General features: G+C 50.2%; 1 protein-coding gene across 2 annotated transcripts in view; it reads right to left on the bottom strand.

Annotated features, from left to right (window-relative positions):
• ASPM (assembly factor for spindle microtubules) overlaps positions 1–21,672 on the bottom strand; it is a 393,967-nt gene that overhangs the window by 162,051 nt on the left and 210,244 nt on the right. Inside the window, exon 22 of one of the 2 annotated variants that reach the window (XM_085601843.1) lies at positions 10,954–11,119. In XM_085601843.1, coding sequence (XP_085457969.1) covers positions 10,954–11,119 — 166 coding nt within the window. The remainder of the gene's footprint in view (positions 1–10,953; positions 11,120–21,672) is intronic. The other variant, XM_085601844.1, reaches the window with a different exon arrangement.

The raw sequence follows: 21,672 nt of genomic DNA, 5'->3' as shown, positions 1-21,672 counted from the left end.
TTTAATTGCATGGGAGCACTTGTCAAGTAACTGTTTTCAAGAGCTATGCCAGCAGCTGATTGATAGCAGGCTGACTAACCCTAGGAAGCTTGCTGAGGAGGCAGAACGCTGGGTGAGCACCAGGGTCCACAAGGGTCACGTGGCAGACTCAGCCAAGAGTGGGCAGGGTCCCCAGCAGAGGAGTGGGGGGACAAGGGTAAACAGAGGGAGTTCCAGAAAGGGCCCCAAAGTAATTCCCAAGGGAAAGGTTCCCAGCCTCCCCCTGAGAAAAAGCACGGGGCCTCGACAGGTAACCCTGTTCATAGGGGACCCCGGAGGTGCTACAAGTGTGGGGATATGGGCCACAAGTCTAATGATCCCCGGTGCCCACAGTTTGGAAAGACAGCACCCAACGGTGCTCCACCCCGGCAGATGGCGAGTGTAGCTCTGGGGGAGGAGATGGGTGTTCAAGGTGAGTGGAGGCCTGCAGAGATGTCCCTTGTCTCTTTAGGAGACTGTGAGGTTGTCCCCAGGACCCAACTGCCTGATGAAATTAAAAAGTATAGGCAGTGGATGACCCATCAATGGCCATCAAGTGGAGGCTCTTAGAGACACAGGAGCCAGTGTGACAGCTGTCAAGTGTCACCTGGTATCTCAAGAGCAGGTTTTCCCCAATGCATTCTATCCAGTTGTTGCCACTGACAACACAGAGAGCCACTGCAAGGTGGCTCAGGGTCCCTTTGAGTGGGGGGTGGTCTCTGGTACTCTTCAAGTAGCTGTGAAGCCAGCCATGCCTGCTGACTGTTTGTTAGGGAACGATTTGGAGAGCTCAACTTGGGCAGCAAAGGTGGAACGACGTGCTCATTTGGAGATGTGGTGTCTGCCTGACTGGGCATGTGTCACCACAAGGTCCATGGCAGCCAGTAAGGGTTCTCAAGAGGACCTGGAACCTGAGAGGGAGGCCCGGGGGCCTACCTTAAAGAGAAGAGGCAGGGGGCGCGGGAAACCGGCCCCCGAAGTTCCCACGGCCCAGGAGGAGGTAGACCCTGAGGGGGATGCCCTGGAGTCTACCAGGGAACAGGTAGCTGAACTGGGCCATTGGCAGCAAGAAGGAGGAACCTCCAGGGAAGATTTCTGCAAGGAGCAGAAGGAATGCCCTTCTCTTGTGGGTTTGCGGCAGCAGGCTGCAAGCCAAGCAGCAGGTGATCAGTCTGGATCACACTGGATCTACTGGGAGAAGGGTCTCCTGTATAGTGAGCCTAAGGTTGCTGAGCCTGGGTCAGCCCGTGTGCTGGTGGTACCCCAGCGCTTCAGCGCCTTCCTACTGGGGCTGGCTCATGATGTGCCATTGGCAGGACATTTGGGGCAGGACAAGACCTTTGAGAGGCTTGTCACCCACTTTCATTGGCCCCAAATGTGCAAGAGTTCAGAAACTCATTGCAGGACACGTCAGACTTACCAGGCAAGTGGAAAGAGTGGGAGGAAGCAAACGGCTCCTCTCCAACCATTCCCTGTGGTCAGCACCCCCTTTGAAAGGGTGGGTATTCACATTGTGGGGCCACTGGACCTCAAGACAGCCATGGGCAACAGGTTCATCCTGGTCTTGGTGGACCATGCCACCCGGTACCCGGAAGACATACCTCTGAGGACAGTGACGGCCCCCATGGTGGGACGGGCACTGATGGGAATTTTCTCCCTCGTGGGATTCCCTCAAGAGGTAGTGTCTGACCGAGGTACAAATTTCATTTCCAAGTATATGAAGTCCCTGTGGCAGGAGTGTGGGGTAACCTACAAGTTTACCACTCCTTACCACCCCCAAGGAAATGGGTTGGTTGAAAGATTCAATCGAACCCTGAAAGGCGTGATTATGGGTCTTGAGGAACCTATGAGGTGTAAGTGGGACGTCCTCTTACCATGCCTGCTGTTTGCATACCGTGAGGAGCCACAGAAATCTCTAGGGTTCAGTCCCTTTGAGCTTCTCTATGGTTACCCAGTGAGAGGACCTCTGAGTTTGGTCAAGGAAGGGTGGGAGCAATCTCCCAAGAATCCTCCCCAGGATGTATATAGCTACATGCTGGCCTTCAGGAACCAGACTAGGCGTTTCAGGCAACTTGCTGAGGCGAATCTGGGAGCCAGCCAGGAGGAGATGAAGCGGTGGTACAACCAGAATGCCACTCTGGCAGAGCTTCAGCCTGGTCAGAAAGTGTGTGTCATGGCCGCAGTGGAGCCTTTTGCGCGCCAGGATAAGTGGACCGGACCATTTGAGGTGGTGGAGCGCAAAAGTCCTGTTACCTACTTGGTGGACTTGCGGTCTCCCAGGAACCCCTTGCGGGTCCAGCATGTCAACCGCCTGAAGCCCCACTTGGAGAGGTCCGAAGTGGGCGTGCTCTTAGCGACAGATGCTGGAATGGAGGATGAGACTGAGCCTCTTCCTGACCTACTGTCGGCGACAGAGCAAGATGGGTCAGTGGATGGTGTAAACCTCTCTTCCACCCAGACCCATGAGCAACAGAATGACTGTCACCAGTTGCTGGGACAGTTTTCTGATCTGTTCTCCCTGATCCCCAGTGTCACTGATTGGTGCATCCATGATGTGGACACTGGAGATAGTCCTCCTGTGAAGCACAAAACTTACAGGGTGACTGACAAGGTGAGAGCTTGCATTAAGGAGGAGGGCGCCAAAATGCTTGTGTTAGGGGTGATTGAGTCCTCTAACAGTCCTTGAGCCAGCCCAGTGGTCTTGGTCCCAAAGGCTGCCACACCGGGTGCCACGCCAGAACTCCGGTTCTGTGTAGACTACCGAGGGCTCAATTCAGTCAACAGGACTGACGCGCACCCCATCCCCAGAGCTGATGAGCTCATAGATCGGTTAGGGGCTGCCTGGTACCTCAGACACGTTTGATCCAACGTCTGGTTACTGGCAGATCGCCTTGACGGATGGGGCAAGAGAGAGGTCAGGTTATGCCCTTTGGGATGAAGAATGCCCCTGCCACCTTACAGAGGTTGGTCAACCACGTGTTGGCTGGACTGGAAGAGTTCAGTGCCGCCTACCTGGATGACATTGCAGTGTTCAGCACCAGTTGGAAAGAACATCTGCGCCACCTCTGGGAAGTGCTGATGGCGCTGGAGGGCAGGCCTCACGATCAAGGCAAGCAAGTGTCAGATCGGGCTGGGTTCCGTGGTGTACTTGGGACACCAGGTTGGGAGCGGCCAGGTGGCACCCCTACAGCCCAAGATTAAAACCATCCGGCCTCGGGAACCCCCCAAAACTCAAGACAGAGGTGAGAGCCTTTTTAGGACTCACTGGGTATTACAGGAGGTTTATCAAGGGGTATGGCAGCATTGTTGCACCCTTGACATAGCTGACTTCCACGAAGCAGCCCAGGAAAGTGATTTGGACTGACACCTGTCAGAAAGCTTTTGAGGCCCTGAAAACTGCTATGTGCACGGCGCCTGTGCTCCTGGCACCCAACTTCTCCAGAGAGTTTATCGTTCAGACAGATGCTTCAGAGCATGGTGTGGGGCCTGTTTTGTCACAGATGAATGAGGAGGGCCTAGATCAACCCGTAGCCTTCATCAGTAGAAGGTTACTTCCAAGGGAACAGAGGTGGCGTGTGATTGAGCGTGAGGCATTTGCTGTGGTCTGGGCACTTAAGAAGCTGAGACCGTACCTGTTTGGGACTCACTTCCGGGTTCAGACAGACCACAGGCCCCCCAGATGATTGATGCAGATGAGGGGTGAGAATTCAAAGCTGTTGAAGTGGTCCATTTCCCTACAGGGGATGGATTTCACGGTGGAACAAAAGCCCTGGTACAAAACACGCCAATGCTGATTGTCTGTCCAGATTTGTCCCCCTTAGTGATGAGAACTCCCATGAGGTAGGGTAGTTCTCCCCACATTTCAGCTGGAGGAGACACACGTTAGACATGGCACCTTGGCGTGGGTCTCCCTTCCATTTTTTGCTGCTGCCTCATGTGTTTTTGCTGGTTATAGATGCTTTGGGCACTGTGCCACTGCTGTCCAGTGCCACAGTGCAAGTGCTCCCTATGGTAAATTGATGTATGGATTAGTGATTCCATGATTGGCTAGTTTGGTTTACTTGTCAGACCCTAGTACAGTGCACCAGGGGTGCCCAGGGCTTGTAAACCAAATGCTGCTGGTGGGCTTGCAGCACTGGTTGTGCCACCCACAGAAGCAGCCTGTAAAGTGTGTCTCAGGTCTGCCATTGTAGAGCCTGTGTGTAGTCTGGTACTGCCATGCTGACTGGGCAAGTGCACCCTCTTGCCAGTCCCTAAACCTTCCCTTTTCTTCATATCAGACACCGCTATGGTAGGCCCAAGGGCAGGGTGCATTGTAAGTATAAGGTAGGACATGTCGTGGTGTGTGTGGTATGTCCTAATAGTGAATTACAGCCATTTCCGTTTTCACTATTGCAAGACTACTTGGTTCCCCATAGGCCAGAATGGGCAGTTTGATTATTACATCTCATAATCCATACTGACTCAGGGAACTAGGTGGAAATTTGAGTTTAGTATGCCTGAACTCAGAATGATAAAATGCATCTTTTAGTGAAGTTGGTTTTAACCTTCTGTGTTTGACAATACCACTTTTAGAAAGTAGGTATTTTCTTGTCTAACCATCCAAGCCTGCCTCTGCTAGGTTGTGTATTCCTTGTCTGGAGCTTGAGTGACAGGGGCTGGAGGATTCCAGAAGACAGGGTGAGTCAGCACAGGGCTGAATAGAGAGATCTGCATGTAGATGGGTGGGAGGAGTTGCACCTGGGACCTGAATAGGGCTGTGCCTTCCCTCCACAATGCTGGCTCCACCTCCAGTGGTGCGTCTGATTTCTCTACCGTGCACTGTGAAAGGAAAGGAAAGGAGTCTTGTGAACAAAGTGCTCCAGGACTGACCAGAACTGGTTTGAACTAGGCAAAGGCCTCTCTGCCTTCAGAGAACGAAGAGAAACAGAGTATAAATATTGGGACCCAAACCCAAAAACTTTAGATCACTTTTGGGAAACAAGAGGAAACCTTTGCTGAGGAGAGAAACCAGAGAGACTATCCCTAAGCTTGAGGGATTGGCCTGCAGTGGTTACCTGACTGCCAAAGAGAGGAGAAAGGAACTTTGTGTGTACTTTGTTCAACTTTTGAAGGATCTCCAAGGGCTTGAGAAAGAGCTTGCCTCCTGCTGAAGTCTCAGGGACAACAGACTTAAACCACCAGCTCCCCAAGAGTACTTTGGAAGTGCCTGCAGTTGTGTTGAGCTTTCTGGGGGACTGCGTGTCGCAATGAGCTGGAAGCGCGACTCACGAAGAAGCGTGTCGCCGCCGCATCACTGAACAAGGGTGTCGCCGCTGTAGCATCGCAGAAGCGTCTCGCATAACCGGAGAGTGTCGCGGCCGCAGCCGCTGTCATCGCATCACTGAACAAGGGTGTCGCTGCTGCAGTTGTCGCATCGCCTCGCCGAAGCATCTCGCATCACCAGAGAAGCGTGTCGCAGGGTCTGTCGCGGCTCAGAGAAATCGTTGAGTCGCCGTCCGGCGTGCACGCATCGTGTCGCATCAAGAAGACGACGACATCTTTGTTTCATTGCACCGGATCTTCATCGCATCACGGCGTTGCGTGCCGCATCGCCATGGAAGCGCAGTAAGAAACCGACGCATCACCGTTCCTGCGTGTAAGGAACCGACGCATCACCTTCCCTGCAACACTTTCATTGTATAGCGTTACGCATCCAAAGGTACACTGAACTCAAAGTGTCGCATTTTAACATCTAAAGAGAACTAAGCTAATTCTACCATTTTAAGTACAGTATTGTGGATTTTTGTCGTTTATGGTCTTGTGTTAAAACTATATAAAGAATACGTATTTTTTATATAAAACTGGTGCGGTGTCCATCTGTAGTGTTGTCACTTGATTACTGTATTTGTTCACAAATGCTTTACACACTGCCTCTAAAATAAGCCTGTCTCCTCGGGCCAAGCTACCAAGGGGGTGAGGAGGGCTTATTTTAGGAGTGTACCTCCTTACCCTGACTGGACGCAAGGGTCCCTATTTGTCAAAGGCACCTACCTCTGCCAACTAGAGACCCCCAAATCTAAATATATATATATATATTTTTTTTTAAATCAAAAGGTCTTCGGTAACGCCAGAACTAAAAATAAATAAATAAACAACCGCAATGGACCGCACTCCGCTAGCTCCTCCTCCGGGTCGCCCCAAGGGAAGCTGGTACATGAAGTTCTTGAGTGGTTCACCCCAGTGGGTGCAAGTAAGTACTTGTTGAACTGATGATCTCTGATGGAGTTCTTGAGTGGTTCACCCCAGTGGGTGCAAGTAAGTACTTGTTGAACTGATGATCTCTAGACCCGATACATGTCCCGGGTTTTAAAATATCGCCCGAGACATGGCTCGGGTTTCGGGATAACTTCCCTCCTCAGTAGAGAAAATAGTTAGGGGTGGAAGAGAGGGCCGCCAAACAACCGTCAAGGGCCTCAGTGCCCGCACAGGCACGCAGGTGCGTCGTCCAGGAGCTCGTCAGCCCAAAGCTCAAAGGAGCCATCTTTATAAACAACCGCAATGGACCGCACTCCGCTAGCTCCTCCTCCGGGTCGCCCCAAGGGAAGCTGGTACATGAAGTTCTTGAGTGGTTCACCCCAGTGGGTGCAAGTAAGTACTTGTTGAACTGATGATCTCTGATGGAGTTCTTGAGTGGTTCACCCCAGTGGGTGCAAGTAAGTACTTGTTGAACTGATGATCTCTAGACCCGATACATGTCCCGGGTTTTAAAATATCGCCCGAGACATGGCTCGGGTTTCGGGATAACTTCCCTCCTCAGTAGAGAAAATAGTTAGGGGTGGAAGAGAGGGCCGCCAAACAACCGTCAAGGGCCTCAGTGCCCGCACAGGCACGCAGGTGCGTCGTCCAGGAGCTCGTCAGCCCAAAGCTCAAAGGAGCCATCTTTATAAACAACCGCAATGGACCGCACTCCGCTAGCTCCTCCTCCGGGTCGCCCCCAAGGGAAGCTGGTACATGAAGTTCTTGAGTGGTTCACCCCAGTGGGTGCAAGTAAGTACTTGTTGAACTGATGATCTCTGATGGAGTTCTTGAGTGGTTCACCCCAGTGGGTGCAAGTAAGTACTTGTTGAACTGATGATCTCTAGACCCGATACATGTCCCGGGTTTTGAAATATCGCCCGAGACATGGCTCGGGTTTCGGGATAACTTCCCTCCTCAGTAGAGAAAATAGTTAGGGGTGGAAGAGAGGGCCGCCAAACAACCGTCAAGGGCCTCAGTGCCCGCACAGGCACGCAGGTGCGTCGTCCAGGAGCTCGTCAGCCCAAAGCTCAAAGGAGCCATCTTTATAAACAACCGCAATGGACCGCACTCCGCTAGCTCCTCCTCCGGGTCGCCCCAAGGGAAGCTGGTACATGAAGTTCTTGAGTGGTTCACCCCAGTGGGTGCAAGTAAGTACTTGTTGAACTGATGATCTCTGATGGAGTTCTTGAGTGGTTCACCCCAGTGGGTGCAAGTAAGTACTTGTTGAACTGATGATCTCTAGACCCGATACATGTCCCGGGTTTTAAAATATCGCCCGAGACATGGCTCGGGTTTCGGGATAACTTCCCTCCTCAGTAGAGAAAATAGTTAGGGGTGGAAGAGAGGGCCGCCAAACAACCGTCAAGGGCCTCAGTGCCCGCACAGGCACGCAGGTGCGTCGTCCAGGAGCTCGTCAGCCCAAAGCTCAAAGGAGCCATCTTTATAAACAACCGCAATGGACCGCACTCCGCTAGCTCCTCCTCCGGGTCGCCCCCAAGGGAAGCTGGTACATGAAGTTCTTGAGTGGTTCACCCCAGTGGGTGCAAGTAAGTACTTGTTGAACTGATGATCTCTGATGGAGTTCTTGAGTGGTTCACCCCAGTGGGTGCAAGTAAGTACTTGTTGAACTGATGATCTCTAGACCCGATACATGTCCCGGGTTTTAAAATATCGCCCGAGACATGACTCGGGTTTCGGGATAACTTCCCTCCTCAGTAGAGAAAATAGTTAGGGGTGGAAGAGAGGGCCGCCAAACAACCGTCAAGGGCCTCAGTGCCCGCACAGGCACGCAGGTGCGTCGTCCAGGAGCTCGTCAGCCCAAAGCTCAAAGGAGCCATCTTTATAAACAACCGCAATGGACCGCACTCCGCTAGCTCCTCCTCCGGGTCGCCCCAAGGGAAGCTGGTACATGAAGTTCTTGAGTGGTTCACCCCAGTGGGTGCAAGTAAGTACTTGTTGAACCGACGCTACTTCATGGACCACAATTCTTTGGGGTAACACGCTGGTAGGACTAGCAGAGTGCGGCCAATCGGATTTTTGTTTACATTCAGGCTCCCTTGAGCCGGTGGGGCTGACGAGCCCATGGCTACGCACCTGCGCGCCTTGAGTGGTACTTTACCTGAGAATATTTTTTGGCAGCCTACGCAGCAACCCTACATACATACCTACTCCCTGCTGACGAGAGGCAACTACCTCGAAACACGTGTCCAGGGATGGCTAACGCGACACTTATTTTCATTTTAAACTTTTGGCATAGGCGTACCCGCCGACGCTACTTCATGGACCACAATTCTTTGGGGTAACACGCTGGTAGGACTAGCAGAGTGCGGCCAATCGGATTTTTGTTTACATTCAGGCTCCCTTGAGCCGGTGGGGCTGACGAGCCCATGGCTACGCACCTGCGCGCCTTGAGTGGTACTTTACCTGAGAATATTTTTTGGCAGCCTACGCAGCAACCCTACATACATACCTACTCCCTGCTGACGAGAGGCAACTACCTCGAAACACGTGTCCAGGGATGGCTAACGCGACACTTATTTTCATTTTAAACTTCTGGCATAGGCGTACCCGCCGACGCTACTTCATGGACCACAATTCTTTGGGGTAACACGCTGGTAGGACTAGCAGAGTGCGGCCAATCGGATTTTTGTTTACATTCAGGCTCCCTTGAGCCGGTGGGGCTGACGAGCCCATGGCTACGCACCTGCGCGCCTTGAGTGGTACTTTACCTGAGAATATTTTTTGGCAGCCTACGCAGCAACCCTACATACATACCTACTCCCTGCTGACGAGAGGCAACTACCTCGAAACACATGTCCAGGGATGGCTAACGCGACACTTATTTTCATTTTAAACTTTTGGCATAGGCGTACCCGCCGACGCTACTTCATGGACCACAATTCTTTGGGGTAACACGCTGGTAGGACTAGCAGAGTGCGGCCAATCGGATTTTTGTTTACATTCAGGCTCCCTTGAGCCGGTGGGGCTGACGAGCCCATGGCTACGCACCTGCGCGCCTTGAGTGGTACTTTACCTGAGAATATTTTTTGGCAGCCTACGCAGCAACCCTACATACATACCTACTCCCTGCTGACGAGAGGCAACTACCTCGAAACACGTGTCCGGGGATGGCTAACGCGACACTTATTTTCATTTTAAACTTTTGGCATAGGCGTACCCGCCGACGCTACTTCATGGACCACAATTCTTTGGGGTAACACGCTGGTAGGACTAGCAGAGTGCGGCCAATCGGATTTTTCTTTACATTCAGGCTCCCTTGAGCCGGTGGGGCTGACGAGCCCATGGCTACGCACCTGCGCGCCTTGAGTGGTACTTTACCTGAGAATATTTTTTGGCAGCCTACGCAGCAACCCTACATACATACCTACTCCCTGCTGACGAGAGGCAACTACCTCGAAACACGTGTCCAGGGATGGCTAACGCGACACTTATTTTCATTTTAAACTTTTGGCATAGGCGTACCCGCCGACGCTACTTCATGGACCACAATTCTTTGGGGTAACACGCTGGTAGGACTAGCAGAGTGCGGCCAATCGGATTTTTGTTTACATTCAGGCTCCCTTGAGCCGGTGGGGCTGACGAGCCCATGGCTACGCACCTGCGCGCCTTGAGTGGTACTTTACCTGAGAATATTTTTTGGCAGCCTACGCAGCAACCCTACATACATACCTACTCCCTGCTGACGAGAGGCAACTACCTCGAAACACATGTCCAGGGATGGCTAACGCGACACTTATTTTCATTTTAAACTTTTGGCATAGGCGTACCCGCCGACGCTACTTCATGGACCACAATTCTTTGGGGTAACACGCTGGTAGGACTAGCAGAGTGCGGCCAATCGGATTTTTGTTTACATTCAGGCTCCCTTGAGCCGGTGGGCTGACGAGCCCATGGCTACGCACCTGCGCGCCTTGAGTGGTACTTTACCTGAGAATATTTTTTGGCAGCCTACGCAGCAACCCTACATACATACCTACTCCCTGCTGACGAGAGGCAACTACCTCGAAACACGTGTCCAGGGATGGCTAACGCGACACTTATTTTCATTTTAAACTTTTGGCATAGGCGTACCCGCCGACGCTACTTCATGGACCACAATTCTTTGGGGTAACACGCTGGTAGGACTAGCAGAGTGCGGCCAATCGGATTTTTGTTTACATTCAGGCTCCCTTGAGCCGGTGGGGCTGACGAGCCCATGGCTACGCACCTGCGCGCCTTGAGTGGTACTTTACCTGAGAATATTTTTTGGCAGCCTACGCAGCAACCCTACATACATACCTACTCCCTGCTGACGAGAGGCAACTACCTCGAAACACGTGTCCAGGGATGGCTAACGCGACACTTATTTTCATTTTAAACTTTTGGCATAGGCGTACCCGCCGACGCTACTTCATGGACCACAATTCTTTGGGGTAACACGCTGGTAGGACTAGCAGAGTGCGGCCAATCGGATTTTTAAATAAATAAATAAATAAATAAATAAATAAATAACATGTAGCGCACAGTTAACAGTTCTCAGAAATGAATGGCAGACTGGTGTATATTGGACAGATAAAGAAAAAACATGCCCCATTAAACATTCTATCAGTCAAAACTATCATTCCAAAAAATGTTAAAAGGAAGCTGAATGCTTACATTTACCTTTAAAAGTTGTCTCCTGGCACAAGCTCCCCTGTATACCGACTGAATTTTAATTACTGCCGCCTTGATTGTCTCAAACTCCTGGCATATTGCTCTTGCTGTAAGTGTTTCTCTCCACCATCTTTGAATAAAAACCACAGCAGCACGTGTCCTCCGAAATCTTATGAATTACAAACAGAAAGAGCAACTAATTTAAACGAAAAGGCCCTACAAGGTTATCATAATTCCAGAAGTTCATATTTGGGAATCGCACATTTCTACTGAAAGAAACAAAATTTGCAAGCAATTCTGTGATTAAATTCATACGACAAAAAAAATCTTTATTAAAAGATACCTAGCAAATTTCAAAGGGGACAGACTAGATTCAACAAAGAAAATTGGGCCAAGAATAATTCCAAAAGTTAGATTACAATTTCCTTCACCTGCAGCAAGCAGTGGAAATGAGAAAAAGCATCCAAAAAGTCAACAGGTCTTGCCTTTTTGCTGCGAATACAGACCTACTAGCATTGATAATGCTTTTCGCGAATGCTGTTAAACTTTGACAAAAACACACAACAAAAAGTTACTGCTGCAATGCCAATGCTGAATATCACCGGCAAAAAGACAGCAAAAAATCCAATGACGCATATGTACACTTGCATCACCAAGCATCTGTACGTATGCGTCAAAAACCTGCCCTAGTGCATGCGTTATTATGAGGAGGCCATTTTGCTTTTTTTACATTTATCGTTCTCAGATACTGAACACCAATCATTGAGCAATACATTTAAAATAACGTGTTCCAGCTTAATTTTTTATTTTACTTCTTTTTTTATATAAAGAATTGCAGCTGCCAGGCCCTCCAAAAACGAACAAATGAAAATACAAGCAATCCAACAGGGAGGCGCAGGAGAGAGAGTAAAGGTTGAGCAGGCCGGGTGAGGTAAAATTGAAACCCTGCCAAGCAGCAATGGGGAGCTCGTGTGGGTTAAATGATCATTAATAAAGAACACAAGCCAAAGGTGGTCAAACGGATGCCGTAGGGTGGCCCTATCCATGCTGGGATACTCGGTAGACCAGAAAGGCCATGGTGCTCCTCACGTCTAGGCCTACTACTTAACAGCTCAACTGCAGTGGCTATCCAGATGGATGGCCGGATCGGCTCTGGAGGAAACTGGGGTGACTGCCATGCCAGAGTTTGACTGGTATATAGGACCTGGTTCTCCCTACTTCTCACTCGATCCAAGGACTGCCCCAACTAGTTGAGGTGGTGATATGTTTACTAACTGAATGTAAAGCCCAGTACATCTCAAATATTCTGTTATGGGTCTCTGGGACCAGCATTCTTAACTGGATGATCAATAACTTGCGCACTAGATAGTAGCTGGTCTGGTAGTGGTCATGATTTATTCCAAGACGGTCTATTGTAATCATTCCAGACTTTGAGAGATAGCTGGTAACTACATAAAGGACAATTCCTGACATATGGCTTATTTGCACACATACAGTGCACCACATTGGCAATAGTGAATAAAGAACCGGATGCCCACCAACCAACGCATTCACTATATATATTTGGCATTGGTAAGCACTGTGTGAGCTGGCTATACCCATCACAATGCTCTCAACCTTTGACTATCACTACAACAGTTGACAAATGCCTGGGAGGCACAATTCAAGAAAGCACTGCATGAGAAGGAATGGGCGAGAGCGCCTTCATATCCGCATACAATATCCTGCAATGCACAATTTAAGCTGATACAATTCTTTCTACTGCATCAAGCTCATCTCTCCCCCACCCCGAACCATAGAATTTTCCCAGAGACACCTGCCTATTGTCCACGTTACATATCTACATCAGCGGACTTCTTTCATATGATGTCTCCATCTTTGGCACTTTACTGGACCCGATTCTTTTATTTGGGCCACCTTTGCTGGCAAGCCCCTCCAGGCCTCTTGAGCAATCTGTGCACTGGGAGTTTTCCGACACTCCCAAAAACGTACGGTGCCTTCCTGATTCCTGGATTTTGGGCTTCTTTCTGGCCATGGGAACTCTCACAAAAAGGTGGAAGGCATCAATGACCCCTTCAGTAGAATCATGGCATGCAGTAACCCTGCACTCTGCCTGAGCTGAGAGAAAGGCCTTTTACAGAGAAGAGAGTAAGGGGATTTAAAAAAATATCCAATAGCAGAGGACTGGGATGAGATTATGGGGACATTAGGCACTGATCCCAGAAATGATCCCTTATCCTCTTGAAGGGTTGGGGATCCCCACCCCCATCACTTAGCTCCTGTATCAGAATGCCTCAATATAGCATTAAGCGTATTTAACTGCTGCTGCACTGCACCCCCTTCCTGAAGAATCTGCTCGGCATGTACTAAGGCTGTTGCAGAGGATGGAGCTGGACTGTTGTGACGGCCTTTATGAGGGCAGGATCCTTCGTTCGTTCGTGCCACACAGTGACGGTTGGTGCCGCCCATCCAGAGAGCACGGACTTCAATTTCCCGGCCCAGCGTCGGTTTAAAGTTCAGAAGGAGGTAATTTCATTTCATTTTACGGTAATAACAGCCTGTTGAGGCCGTCATGCAGCGGGGGCGTTAGCTTGGGTGGAGTAACTGCCTACTTGAGAATAATTCCGTCAGCCTCTTGAATTTGTCAAAGATGCCAGCCCCTCGTTCAAGTAAAAGGCCTCAAACAGGAACTTGAGGTAAAAGGAGTTGAAAGGGAAATCGCCTGGTGAAATGTGCATACTTGGAGTGTGGGTCAGCGATTTTGGCAGCTGAGAGAAATTAAAATATATATCAATGTATAAGTGAATGGAGGCATAGAAATTGTACTTCAAAATAGTTAAAAGTTCCTGTCACATTCTAGGCTACAGAACATTCCAGATCACAGCAGCAGAACATGGTCTAACCTAATTATATATTTCTGTGCAAATTTCTTCAAATACAGGTGACGGATATAATGATTAAATCAAGCAATTCAATCTAATCCTCCCTTCTAAGGGAATTCCACATAGTGCACTGCAGATCGCCCACCCTGGATTGTGTAAGAACGTGATTGAGAAGGGTAAAAGTCGGTCACAAACAGTGTCATAAATTCAGCATCCTAGGATATGCAAGTACAACGTTGTGCTACAGAGTCACATTACGAGGTCAACCTTCTAGCATCACTCTCATAAGCAGCAATGTTCTTACTATTACAGAGAGGATTCTTCTCTTTTGAACAGTCTGGCCAATGGAGGAACCACTATATCTCCAAAGTCCTGTGTTCTACCAGCCACTTTTATTGTTCCACTCTTGAGCCTCACCTGATCCCTAAGTGCCTCCTTGCATGTCGATATCCAAATCTACGGGCCAACTTACATTTCCAGCGACTATGGCTAATGCAGGCCAGGCGTCTTCCACTGATTCCTCGTCAGCTCTGACTTTCCCGGAGTCCGTTCTCACCACTCTCCTGAGCAAACTGAATGAGATTAAAGACTATTGCACAGATGTCCTCCGTGGTCTCTGCAACATATTCAGAGGTACAATCTTGCAAAATGACATTATCTCCTTTCAGGCCAGATTGACAACTGTTGAGGGGCAACGGATGGATGTGGAATCACGTCCAGAGGCTATTATGGACTGGGGTAAAGTTATTTGTGCTTCTAGCAGAAAGTCATCATGTTAGAAGACTGCAGTCCCTGTGACAACATTAGGATTATAGGCATACAGGAACGCATTGAGAAGGAAGACATGTCCCGTTTTTTGGGTACTTTAATCCCTGAACTTCTGGATCTCACCTTTGATCCACCACTGGAATACCATAGGGCCCACCGAGTCCACTCCAATCGGGTGTCTGATGACCATCGCTCACGTCATGTTTTGGCATGTTGTGTGCGGCATCAGCATACTAGCCAGATCCTTCAGGAAGCCAAAAGACATGGTCCTTATCAGTATGAGAATGCCTAAATTATGTTCAAGGCAGATTTCTCTACTCCTACCAATGCTAAGCGGAAACAGTTCTTGGCTTTATGCCCTCGACTTAGGAAGGACATTAAATATGTACGACAACAACCCTCTACCATGCTCAAGATTTTTCAGGGCAAAACATCTGAATACCACGAGCCAAAAGACTTGCAGTCCTTTTTAGATGACTTAGATGACACTAATATGGAGGTCGCTCCTTCTGTGTCCTACTCTCCATCTTTGGCACCACCCTGAAAAGATGTAATTCAAGGGGGTGCATCCACCTCTAAGGAAGAACTTTAACGCTGGGACTCGGTTACACAGAAATGGTCGCAGATTGCTCAGTTGCCGTCTGGAAACTCTTTTCATCCAAGAGATCAATCTAGGTCCTCTCTTAAATGTTGATGGATGCTCAACTCTGATGTGTGCTTGTGATGCAAGTCTACATGACTAGGCCAATTGTTTATATAAAAAAATATATGGTTGTTTTATTTTAGAACCAACAATAGGTGTCAAAATATACTTTCTCAGAATGAGATGCTTTAGTTAAATACTTTGCAATAGGCCATTTACTTTTGCAGACAATAGTTACAGTTATGTTGCAATAGGCAACACAATTTCAAACACAATAATACATTGAGCTCAATGTGAATTTTAAGTTATTTGCAATTGATTACTTTCAGGATTACTTTTCTAACTCCAGAACTGGATCCTAGATTCAGTCCTGGGACAGTTCTTGGAAACAAGTGAGTAAATTCGTTTTAGTTACTGTTGTGATTTTTAAGCAATATTTTGCTATTTTAAAAGTTGACACTTGGAAACTTTTGCTAATCAAATTACCAATGTTGTCCTATGGAAGGAAATTCACTTAGCAGGTAAGTGGGGTTATGGTTACTTTATCTAGTTCAGTGTTGGCTCCTAGATCCAGCACTAGTGTATCACCTGTAAGCAGTTGAGAAACTGCGTTTAAGTTACACAGGCGATTTTTAAGGAATATTTGCAAAATCAACACTTAGAAGAAATTTCATAGAAAAACAGTCAATGGTTCCCTATGGAAGAAAATTCAAGTTACGGGTAAAGTATGTTCTCGTTACTTTTGTAATCCATGGCTGGGTTCCTAGGCTCAGTACTGGGACCTCTATCTAAAATATGTAAGTAATTACGTTTTCACAGTTGGTACGATTTTTAAAGAATATTTGTAGTTTGAAAAAATCGACACTTAGAAGAAATTTCACAGAAAAACAGTCAATGATTTCCTATGGAAGAAAATTGGGTTAGTGGTAAGTACGGTTGTGAGTACTTTTCAGGGTCAGTGCTGGGTACCAAGATCCAGCACTGGGATCTCTCCTAATTGCAGGTGAGTATTTCTGTTTTCGTTAATCGGTTGATTTTAGGTGAATATTTTAAGTTTTAGAAACTCCACACTTAGAAGAAATTTCAGAAGAAACCAGCCAATCTTACCCTATGGAAGAAAAGGGAGTTATCGGCTTTTGGTTAAGTACTCGACTGGCAGAGTTAAGGTTCTGGGCACAGACGCAGGGGTCTCCCAGGGTCAGGTTGGTACAGTTGTTACACCCTCAGCGGCACTGGGGCGGCAGGGTGCAGAGTGAGTTAGGCCCAATGTTACCCTATGGGAGGCAGGGGGGCCTTGGTTGGTGGCTGCGGACTAGCAGGCCATGCGGCTGTGGGAGCTGGGCTCCTGGTCACTTGCTCAGGGCAAATGGGGAAGTAGGTAGGAGTAGAAGTTGCACTGCCAGGGCCACTCGGGCGGCTGGGTGCAGGGTGCTTTTGAGCCTTCGGGCGCTCAATGGATTTCAATGGGAAAGCTCAAGGACGAACAAAGGCGGCAAGCTCGGGACGAAGATTCTTCGGGTGCCACCACAACTTCGAGAGGTAAGTTGGGTAGTTGGAGGATAGGTAAGCAACCAGGAGTCGGGCACTGGGAGCCGCAGGGCGCCAGGGTGTCTTTTGATGGCGGGAAATCTTACCCTCTGTTGATCGCGGTTGGGGGGGGGGGGTTCCCTGGTCCTGAGGCTGCAGGCGTCGTCAGGAGCGTCGAGGTGGGTCATTGGGTGACGGATTCGGGGTCACAGTCGCCGGGGGGACGTCCTCGGGGTCTTTGTCCACTCCGGCACAGGCCAGGCTTGGCAGGTGCAGAGTGTGCAGGGTTCGCGGTTCCGGGCTGATGCCAGGGGCAAGAAACTTGCTTTGAGCAGAGCCACTGCTCATGGGAGTCCCATATGCTCAGAGTCCTAGGAAGCTTGTTTCCGGTCCAGGGAATACATGGCTTGGCAGTTCGGGCTGGACTGTTCCCATGAGGCACAGGGTCAGACTGATTTGCATATGGCCATGTCTGAACTGGGGTGGCAGAGTGAGCTAAAGAACGGTGATGGATTAAACCCAGATCAGTTGACTGGGGGTGAGTGCTTGCAATGTTCAACACTCCGTCCATCATTTCCTTTGGTTTTTGCTTTGTTCGCCATAAGTTGGCAGGGTATGCTCAGACGTGAGTCCCTTGCTCACTTTGCCACTGGATTCAAGCAAGCCTGGCTATAGACGGCTGAAATGCCAGAAACCGGTCCTAGGAAGCTTGTTTCCGGTCCAGGGAAGACATGGCTTGGCAGTTCGGGCTGAACTGTTCCCATGAGGCACAGGGTCAGACTGATTTGCATATGGCCATGTCTGAACTGGGGTGGCAGAGTGGGCTAAAGAACGGTGATGGATTAAACCCAGATCAGTTGACTGGGGGTGAAGTGCTTGCAATGTTCAACACTCCGTCCGTCATTTCCTTTGGTTTTTGCTTTGTTCGCCATAAGTTGGCAGGGTATGCTCAGACGTGAGTCCCTTGCTCACTTTGCCACTGGATTCAAGCAAGCCTGGCTGAAGACGGCTGAAATGCCAGAAACCGGTCCTAGGAAGCTTGTTTCCGGTCCAGGGAAGACATGGCTTGGCAGTTCGGGCTGGACTGTTCCCATGAGGCACAGGGTCAGACTGATTTGCATATAGCCATGTCTGAACTGGGGTGGCAGAGTGGGCTAAAGAACGGTGATGGATTAAACCCAGATCAGTTGACTGGGGGTGAGTGCTTGCAATGTTCAACACTCCGTCCATCATTTCCTTTGGTTTTTGCAGAGTCACAAGGTAGCCAGGTCCTCCGGGGTTTGTGAGGTTGCTGGCCACAGGAGGTGCCGGGATTTAGCAGGAGCAGGTTCGAGGGTCGACAGGCCAGTTGGGCTGGGGCCAAAGCAGTTGCTGTCTTCCTCTTCTTAGCAGCTGCATGGCACGTCTTCTTTCTTCTTGTTCATCTTTGCTTTTTCGGAATCTGGAATCTAAGGAAGGAAGGTTCAGGGTCCCCCAAAATACTGGAATTAGGGGTGTTACAGGTAGGTAAAGGGGGGTGGGTACACCCCCTATCCTGCCACTCTCCTGTGGGAGGGGGCAGTGGCCTAGTCCTGATTGGGCAGGGCTTCCCATCTTCAAGATGGCGAGAGCCCGGAGATGTGCTTCACCTCGCCTCCCCCACCTGAGGGGTGGGGTTGGCAGAGGCTGGCACATCCCCTGTCCTTACTTGGGGTTTCCAGCCAGTCTTCCCGCCAGAGTGGGGGTCAGAACCGGTGGGGGCCAGTTGCTAAGTACAGCAAGTGGCCTGGAGAAGCTCACAAAGGCGGAATGCCTTTGAAGCTTCCCCCTTGCCCATCCTGGGGGAGGAGACCTAGCACCTCGCCCAGGATGTGCTTTGTTGCAGGCCCAGGAGAGCGGGAGCTCTCCACCCAGGGGTCCAGCAATGTGTCTGCTGTGTGGAAGCCTCGGCAGCCTCTCAGGCAAGACGTGGATTGTAGGTTAGGTTTCAGGGGGCATCTCTAAGATGCCCTGTGTTTGTGCTTTGTACATTAAATCCCACACTGGCATCAGTGCAGGTTTAATGTGCTGAGAAGTTTGATACCAAACTTCTCAGTCTCCAGTGTTGCCATCATGGTGCTGTGGAGTTCGTGTTTGACGAGCTCTCAGCACCATATACTCTTAAATGGCAGCAATGCACTTAGAGTGCCCAGGAATGGACCTGGGTACTGTAGGGGCACAGAGCTCATGCTGTTGTGTCCACACCACTGGCATTGGGCACCCAGCTAGAGGGGTGGCTGATGTATGCCAGGGCAGTGTAGGTTGTGGGCATGGCACACAGGGATGTGTGCCATGTCGACTCTGTTTTGTCTTCTACCCAGACACTCAGCCTGCAAGGGCAGTGTGTTTGTGTTAGGGTACAGGGCCTCTAAGGGTGGCACAATAATTGCTGCAACCCTTAGAGGCCTTCCCTGGTCAAAAGGCCCTGGGTACCTAGGGTACCATTCACCAGGGGCTGACATGTAGCCAGGGTTTGCCAATTTCTATTTTAGGTTAGGAACATAGGCCCTAGGCACCTGATCGGCAGGAGTCCAGGGCACACTCAGTCAAAGTACATTCAGCAATTCAGCAAAAAGAGGGGGCATACCATGCAAGAAAGATGGCACTTTCTCACAGGTACCCCCCCCTTTTTGCTGGAGTTTCACTGTTTTTCGACCTTAGTCTGGCTGTGGCCCTGCTATTCAGGACCCCAGCCTAGCTGCTTCCACTCTAAAATGGTTTGCATGTACATTAGGTACATATCCAATTGGATTCTGGAGTGCCTTATAAGCCCCTAGTATATGGTATATTATGTACCTAGGGCATAGGTTCCTCAGAGGCCTACCAGGGGCTGAAGCATGTATTATGCCACCCCTGGGAAGCACTCCAAAATGGCACCACAGGTCTGCTACTGCAGCCTGTGTAAGGGTGTGCTTGCACCCCTTACAGTGGTGTAGGCTACCTATATCACTACCATTGCACACACACAAAACCTATAAGTCACTCCTATGGCAGGCCTTAACAATCCTGAAGGCAGAGTGCTTGGTTTTTATGTGAGAGGGTGCCCCTGCATGAGCACCTCCTCTGATGCCGTTTGTGGTGCAGCCGGACCATATACTCTTAGGTGCATTATAACCTCGCGGTAAATGCTAACTTTGGGATGGCTGCACGGAAACATGTCGTGTTTGGTGTCAAACGCTTTGGAATACCACCACCCCTCCCCCCCCCACCCCCTCCCCTCTTCTAGCGGGAGAGACATGTTCACACTGGTCTAACCCGGTAGGACTTTCTAGAGCCCTGGCATCACAAAATGGATGCCTCTGCCACAGAGTCTGGCCTCCTGCTGCTGACCGAAACTCCGGCAGGGGAGGCCTGGACAATAGGTTTCCTGTCCCAGGGAGGTGTAACCACCTCCCCAGACAGGCAGATGTGTATTGGGGCTGGGCGGGAGCACTCTCTGGTGCTTTGAAGTTCTGCACTGGGGGCACACTTGGTGTCCCTGTGCATAGTCCAGTTCAAACCGGTTGCAGGGGCTACCTGCCCCTGCTCTGGCGCGAAACTAGACAAAGGAAATGGGTGTAACCACCCCTCTTTCCAAACCCTCCCATAGGTGGGTCCCTAGAGTATGTCCAACCCCCAAACTTAGTATAAGTATGGGAACCCACTCCTTGCGACTTTAGATTACCCTGGACTAAACTCTGCAATATATATCCTGGACCTTTGACGTTCTATCCTGACTAGAAGACTGAAGAAATCTCCCTTGGGGTCAAGGAGTGACTCCCCTGCTTGTCAGGCACCAAAGAAGCAACTGACCGGTCTGCATCGCTGAAGCTCCCGCCGGGCGCCAAAGTCTTTGCATCACCAGAGGTGGATTTCCAGACTTCCCCGAGGCTACCCGAGTCCACAGCAAAGTTGAGGCCCGTGGCTATCGTGGGTGACGTGGAACCGTGACCTCTGGACACCGTGAACTTTTGCAGCAACACTATCTTCCTGGTCTTCCTCGAAGTTGTGCTTTGGGCTCCGAGTAGCCCCAGCCTTGAGCACCTCCTGCACCGAAGACTGCTGGCCTCCATTCCACGAGTGACCCGTGGGTCAATTTCAAGTGCGACCTCTTGAGGCTCCTTCACGATCGCTAGCCCGTTGGCTAGTAGGTCCCCACGAAGGCTACTCCTCTACTGATTGGGCTTTCCTGGTTGCTCCAGACGTGCCCCGACTTACCCTTGCTGGGTGAGTCCCACAGACCTTGCTGGTCCTTTCTCTGATTTCCAGTGACTTGCCGTTGCCAAGGCTTGTTGGGTCCAATCTGGTCGCCGACACCGCAGCACTCGACAGACTTCGTAGGACAGCTTGAATCAAGCTCCTGGTTCTCATCGGCGCCTCCTGGACCTCGTGGCTGAAGAGTCAAGAGACCCGTCAACTTACCTGAAGCACCAGACATCTGTGGGAATTGGTCCATCCTGCCCTCGGACACTGGCAAGTGACCCAGACTCTGTCCCCTCTGCTTTCAGGTTCCTTCCATCCTAAATCCAGGCTTGGATCTCTTCGGACACTTCTCCTCTTCACGGCAGCAGCAGTTTTTCGCCAGCCTCCACTGAAATAGACGACGCGACCGGACACCAAAAGACACCTATGCACCCGGCTTCCCTGGGTGAAGTAACACAAGTACTCCGGTGCTCCCGTGGGTGCTAGCCCTAGAACTTCTTAAGTCCAAAAGGGTTTGGTCCTAACTCGATTCTAAGTGTCCCTAATCTTTAAATTTCCAACCGCGACATTGCCCATAGAAGCTAACGGGAACCCGCAGTTGTGTTTACACACTGCACACGGCCCCCGTGGGTCCCGTGTCACTACCTTGGGTGGTTCCTTGGGGTCCCAGCGATTCTACAGGGACTAGGCCTTGTGTCTAGT

This window comes from Triturus cristatus, chromosome 4_2, assembly GCF_964204655.1.
Source record: "Triturus cristatus chromosome 4_2, aTriCri1.1, whole genome shotgun sequence".
Taxonomy (NCBI): Eukaryota; Metazoa; Chordata; class Amphibia; order Caudata; family Salamandridae; genus Triturus; species Triturus cristatus.
Note: the sequence above shows the minus strand (reverse complement) of the source record. Positions and strands in the feature narration are given on the sequence as shown.